Raw genomic sequence first — 6,870 nt, forward strand, 5'->3', positions numbered from 1 at the left:
CATTGGGGCGAAACTAAGGCTTGTTTAACAGTAGTTGGTAGGGTGTGACTGGTTTGTAGAGATTATAGTCAAGGCCTTTGAGGACCTTGGATATAATGTCTTCAGGGTCTATAACTTTACCATTAAAGCGAGTTGATCGATACAAGCTTTGATGGAATTCATGTAACCTGTGATGGTGTGATCGGTGGTTTTGACGATTGAGTCAAGCCGATCTTTAATTTGTAAGATATGTGCTCGTGAAGGGTTTGTGTAGGTACGAGCAAGGACGTCCCACGCCTCTTTCGAGGTCGTCGCACAGATGATTAAGGCTTGAACAGCCGCAGATAAGGTGCCCATAAGTGCACCCAAGATGAGACCATCTTGTTTCAGCCAAGTGTAGTAGGCCGGATTTGGCTTCTCGGTTTTGTCAGAACCGACAATGGTTGGGGAGGGACACGGGTTGCTGCCGTCGAGGAAGCCGAGCAGGCTGTATCCAAATAGTATGTGGGTCAATTGAAAATGCCAGGAAGTATAGTTTAGAGGAGTTAGTTTGACACAATGGTTCAAATTTAGGGAGGTGAGGGGTGTGTTGGTGTCGTGGGGGTGGGGAATGGTGGTTTCTTGGTTGGTCATGATGGTCGTTGGTGTGACTGTGGGAATGGTGGTTCGTTTGAAGGTGTGGCGGCGTGGGTGAAGCAAATTTTTGGAGGATCGATGAGAGCTCTTGGATACCATATAAGAGAAGGGTTTTGATATTGTGAAAGATGATTTTATTGAATGATAATTACAAGGTATATATACTAGTGCTATGAGAATATACATAATATAAACTTGCTATGTTTACAATGGAAATGCAATTATACTTTGCTTTTTTTTTTGAAGGGTGCAATTATACTTTGCTTGATTGAAGGGCTAATTGATTATCTTGTTGATCTTATGATTTGTTAATTTTGGAAGGAATATTGTTAATAAATCCAACTATGTAAAAAGTTACAACAAGTAGGACACTAGTGCAGAGTAAAAGTGGTTACTAAAAGATTTGATTTTACAGATAAATTTGATAAAACCGCCTTATAAAAAATAAAACCAGTATTTGTGAATACATTTAAGATTTATCCCATCTAAGTTTCTAAGCACAAAGTAGACGCAGCAAGCAAAAACCCTATAAAGTTAAAATTTGATGAGGTTTGTTCCTAGATTCTTAGTTCTTCTTAATAATCAATCTATACCCCTCCCCCCCCCCCCGTTGTTATTACGCAAATGATCTCACGAGACCGTACTGTTATATAGCGTACAACAGTCGTGTAATACTCGTTGTTCTTGTTGTTGTTGCTGCTGCTGTTACAGTATATAAACAATATGTGTTGAGTCAGATGATTTTGAAATCTGTTTTTTTTTTTTGCTTAAGCGATACATTTTATGTAATATTAAAACTATATGCTATCGACTATTATATTTTCGATGAATATTAAAACTGTTTCTTTTGTTAGCACATGGCTGCAGATTGGTCTGCGATGACTGTCGATGTTCTTGGGGTCATAGCATTGAAATTAGAAGCTATTGAAGATTTTATTTATTTTTCCGTGGTATGTAGATCATGGAATAGTGTTGCAACTTTAATAAAGAACGAGTGGAGAGCTGTACCAACGCCATGGCTATTACTAGCCGAAAACAATACAGAAAACCCGAACTGTCTTAGAAAGGTCTTTAATCTCGAGAATAAAAAATGTTACGAGATGAGTCTCCCAGAGACATTTGGAGCAAGGTGTTGGGGTTCAGCTTACGGTTGGGTAGCAATGGTTGACCGCAACCTAGATATTCAATTGTTCAATCCAATCTCCAAGGCTCGAATTCAATTCCCGTCTTTGGAAACCATCCCAGGCCTAAAGTTATATGATGAAAACATCGATAAAACAAAAGACGACTACATTGATCGGTGTTTGAATGTTTTTCTAACCAACCTAGTTGTGCTCAAAGTGTCTCAAGGTGTTCGTCACGAGCTTGATATTGTGGCATTTTATTCTAAAAAGAGGGTAGCCTTAGCTAGGCCTGGAGATCAATCATGGACATCAATCAATGTAGTCGTCTTTTGTTTTAATACACTTATAATATACAGACCTTAGTAATGTCTTAATCTAGTCATTAGTAGACCTGGCAAAAGCAACCCGACCCAATTGACCCGACCCGAACAAGCTGACCCGAGACCCAAACTACATCACCCGAATGTGATCCGAAATCCCGAATTGACCCGACTCGATCCGAACTTGACCCGAATTGACCCGGCCCGAAAATAACCCGATCCGAAACCACCAAACCCGAAAATGACTTGACAAAATATAACTCTAATTGAACCGAAAAGACTTTAAATGGCCATTTCTCTATTATTCATTGACCCGACCTGAAACAACTCGACCCGTTTAACCCGAAACTGACCCGACCAACAAACCCGAAACAGACCCGAAACCCGAAATGACCCGTTCCGACCCGAGCTAACCCAAAATCAATGAGAAACCTGAACTGACCCGGCTCGACCTGAACCCGACCCGTTGACCGGTTTTCCCAGGTCTAGTCATTAGGCTATGTAGGGGCTCAATTACCACTTTCACACATTACAATCGCCCATACCTTATTCATATGTTAAATTTGGGCATTGTTATTAGAATACCGATTTAATTCTAGTCTTTTGTACTCTTGTCATACTCCGTATTAAACTATTTACTCTATACTCTGCGTTATTGTCATATGAATAATCGTGAACCCCACTTCCCAAATCAGGCCATTCTTTATTTTAAAACTTTCATTTAATTTCATTTAGTCATAGTTTAATGTGTTTATTTACATTATTTTTTGTATGACTTTGGCTATACAAATCATGCTACTCTTTCTTTTATGCATTGATCAATGATTTTATATGTTATGTAATTATTATTTGCATTGATCAGTGATTTTATATGATGTTACATAATTAACTATTTCTTTTTCCGACTACTTAATTTTTATTTTATAGTATTTTTCTTTTGGTAGAAGTTGAGATCACGAGCAAGCACAATTATTACATTGTAACAATTTTAGTCGTAATGGGACTCTAACTAACCGCTTATCTTTGTAAAAGTATTTTAATCAAAGATAAACAAATGATCGAGACAAAGAGAGTATTTGAGAAGTCGTACGTTTTATCAGTGATACGCTAGTCAATGATTTTTGAATAAGATCTTATAAACAACTTGAGAAATTATGAGTGTAACAATAAAATCTCTCTTCTGAAACGTTAATCTGTGAGATATTTCCTTGTCCATTAAAAAGGAAGCTACACTCTGTTCTTCCATTCAATGTTTATAATTTGCATCACCAAACCACCAATATCATTTTTTTTGTTAATCATACGATAAGAGACACATACATAAATATATTCAAAAATCTCGATGCATACAAACTTGAATACGGTAAGAATCTCAATCCGTAATAAAATACTTCTAAACTTTTACCATAAACTAAAAATACTAATACCGTATGAAGTTCAAAGTACATTACGCTTAGACCATAAAGATTGTAGCTCTGTATTTGATTTCGGCATACTTTATCACAATTTCGGCATATTTGATTTCGGCATACTTTGTTTACAATATCTGCAAGAAATTAATTAAAGTTAGTGATCATATTAAATTAGTACATTAGAAACAAAGAGATTAAACAATCTTTACTACGAAAATTTAAAGGAAGCAAGCCGAAGCAGTATCATACACAACAAGAAAAGTAACAAAACTAATAAACTAAAAAATAGAATAGAATAGATATGTATGGCACCAAAAAGAGAATAAGTTTTCTTTTATATAGAGAATTAAGGTGAACAATTTCACCTAAAATACTATCACCAAAGGCAATTTGATCACGTTGAAGCTAAGAGTTGGATTACTGTTGCAATTCCTATACTCAAAAATTTAGTCAAATTTATAATTAGCTTAATATAAATTATCTGTAGGTGAGTTTATTAATAAAACTAAAATAGCGTTTTAAGAAATTTGGACTCTCTGTAATCGCTCAAAAAAAGCTTCCTTTATTAATATAAAAATAGATAGATATATATATATAGATACCGTAATCGGAAAAATATAATATTATGAATAAAGTTATTATATGTTGCCTATAATAGTTGATACGATTTAGATCTCGGGAGTACTATAAATGTCGAGACAATGTAATCATTCGAGACACGAATTATCAATAATACGAGCGACTCATTTATGCTTTCCCCTCTCTACGATTCTAATAAAATTTACATTCTTTTTAATTTAACTTTATAATTTTAATTTAACTAAAACTAATTAAACTGAATTGAACCAAACCATACAATCTAACTTGAACTAATATGAACTTATATAGAGCCTAACCTAAACTTAATTTAACCGGAACTTAAATTTAAGCCTAAATAAAAGAAGAGGGGCTTAGTTTTTCACTTGAGTCTTCTTAGGAAGGTTAATCCAACTATGTAAAAAGTTACAACAAGTAGGACACTAGTGCAGAGTAAAAGTGGTTACTAAAAGATTTGGTTTTACGATAAATGTGATAAAACCGCCTTATAAACCCGTATTTGTGAATACATTTATGATTTATCCCATCTAAGTTTCTAAACACAAAGTAGACGCAGCAAGCAAAAACCCTATAAAGTTAAAATTTAATGAGGTTTGTTCCTAGATTCTTAGTTCTTCTTAATAATCAATCTATACCCCTCCCCCCCTGTTATTACGCAAATTATCTCACGAATCCGTACCGTAATATAGCGTACATGTTGTTGTTGTTGTTGTTGTTGTTGTTGTTGTTGTTGTTGTTGTTGCTGCTGTTACAGTATATAAACAATATGTTGAGTCAGATGATTTTGAAATCTGTTTTTTTTGCTTAAGCGATACATTTTAACAATATTAAAACTATATGCTATCGACTATTATATTTTCGATGAATATTAAAACTGTTTCTTTTGTTAGCACATGGCTGCAGATTGGTCTGCGATGACTGTCGATGTTCTTGGGGTAATAGCATTGAAATTAGAAGCTTGTGAAGATTTTATTTATTTTTCCGTGGTATGTAGATCATGGAATTGTGTTGCGTCTTCAATAAAGAACGAGTGGAGAGCTGTACCAACGCCATGGCTTTTACTAGCCGAAAACAATACAGAAAACCCGAATTGTCTTAGAAAGGTCTTTAATCTCGAGAATAAAAAATGTTACGAGATGAGTCTCCCAGAGACATTTGGAGCAAGGTGTTGGGGTTCAGCTTACGGTTGGGTAGCAATGGTTGACCGCAACCTAGATATTCAATTGTTCAATCCAATCTCGAAGGCTCGAATTCAATTCCCATCTTTGAAAACCATCCCAGGCCTAAAGTTATATGATGAAAACATCGATAAAACAAAAGACGACTACATTGATCGGTGTTTGAATGTTTTTCTAACCAACCTAGTTGTGCTCAAAGTGTCTCAAGGTGTTCGTCACGAGCTTGATATTGTGGCATTTTATTCTAAAAAGAGGGTAGCCTTAGCTAGGCCTGGAGATCAATCATGGACATCAATATTCACCGATGATGAAACAGAGTTTACGATGGTTGAGATAGTTGGCATCGACGATCATGTAGTTGGTTTGTGTACTGATGACGGAATTGTGTGTTGGAAAGTTAAGGAGTTTTACGGTCTTGAGCTTGGGAAAAAGTTTGACTATCTACCAATTGAGTGTGATAGTTACCATGATGACGGGTTCCAGTATATGTATTTGTTACGATTAGGTAATGAAATTGTCATGGTGTTACGAAACTTCCGACCCAAGGAGAAGGTGGCAGACGATGAGATTGGTGTTTATCAAACGATTAGTTTTGAGTTATACAAACTAAATCTTAAAGCTAATACTTGGGACGAATTTAAAGATTTGGGTGATGTGGCATTGTTATTGGGTTCGAACTCTGCTATGTCTGTTTCTATAACATCGGTTAATAAATGTTTGCAACGAAGTTGTATATATTATACTGATGATTATACTAATGACGGTGATAATGATGATGATGATGATGATGATGATGATGAGGAGGAGGAGGAGGAGGAAGCTGAGGAGGAGGTGGAAGAGTTTAGGCAGCTGACAAAAGAGTTTGTTGGACATGATATGGGTGTTTACGACATCAAGCGTGATCAAATATCCCGATTTTATGACGGTGAGGATACACTCTCCTTAATATGCGCACCGACTTTGTTTATTCCTCAACTTTGAATTATTTGATTTTTCAAAAACAATTTATGAGGATCATATGAAATTGTTTGATTTGAGTGTTATAAAACTTAAAATCATTTGTTTTTGCAAAGGATAGAGAGTACTTGGTATGCTGTATTACTAGAAAGAGGTTGAGTTTTAGCAAGCATTTTTTTACTACCTACCAAATTACTTGACATGAATTAAAGGAGAAGCTGTTCCTCCTCTGGATTCTGAATATAAAGCAAACTAGAGCTTAAAATCGAGCAGGTAATGTAGTCTATAACCTCTTTTTTCACCATGGTTTATGGCTAGACCATAACAGGCATTATGTAATTTCTAACGTCCTCAAGTCTAGCCATAAACCATGGTAAAAAAATGCTCTATCAACATTACACAATGCCTTTTATGCAATGAAGTAGGCCGACGTTACCCTACCCTCTTATGTTACCTTACAAAAAACTGATAAATCAGACGATCGCGTTTAATATAATATTAAGCATTACTTCTCGATAAAAGTATTGTGAAAGAAGGGGTCATATATAGACGCAATTCCTAGCACATTTATTGAACCCTCCACGAAATGTTGCTGCATGATGGCAAATACCAGGAAGCATTTAGAATTTTACTGGCACAGGTAGGCAGGTAGCTAGAAACCTTCAAC

General features: G+C 35.6%; 2 protein-coding genes across 2 annotated transcripts; both read left to right on the forward strand.

Moving 5' to 3' along the window:
* The first annotated feature begins 1,472 nt into the window (after nucleotides 1-1,472).
* LOC141614641 (F-box protein At1g10110-like) lies at nucleotides 1,473-2,102 on the forward strand. Its single transcript, XM_074433388.1, has one exon. It carries the CDS (start codon nucleotides 1,473-1,475, stop codon nucleotides 2,100-2,102), a length of 630 nt encoding a protein of 209 aa, XP_074289489.1.
* A 2,506-nt stretch (nucleotides 2,103-4,608) lies between these two features.
* On the forward strand, nucleotides 4,609-6,357 carry LOC141615301 (F-box/kelch-repeat protein KIB1-like). The gene is made up of 2 exons (XM_074433710.1): nucleotides 4,609-4,659; nucleotides 4,959-6,357. Exon 2 carries the CDS (start codon nucleotides 4,962-4,964, stop codon nucleotides 6,225-6,227), a length of 1,266 nt encoding a protein of 421 aa, XP_074289811.1. The 5' UTR covers nucleotides 4,609-4,659; nucleotides 4,959-4,961; the 3' UTR covers nucleotides 6,228-6,357.
* The last annotated feature ends 513 nt before the right edge of the window (nucleotides 6,358-6,870 follow it).

The sequence above is a fragment of the Silene latifolia genome, chromosome 11 (genome assembly GCF_048544455.1).
Source record: "Silene latifolia isolate original U9 population chromosome 11, ASM4854445v1, whole genome shotgun sequence".
NCBI classification, from domain to species: Eukaryota; Viridiplantae; Streptophyta; class Magnoliopsida; order Caryophyllales; family Caryophyllaceae; genus Silene; species Silene latifolia.

Coding starts and splice junctions, on each gene's coding strand:
- LOC141615301 (XM_074433710.1), top strand. CDS start 4,962: ATGGCTGCAGATTGGTCTGCGATGACTGTCGATGTTCTTGGGGTAATA.
- LOC141614641 (XM_074433388.1), top strand. CDS start 1,473: ATGGCTGCAGATTGGTCTGCGATGACTGTCGATGTTCTTGGGGTCATA.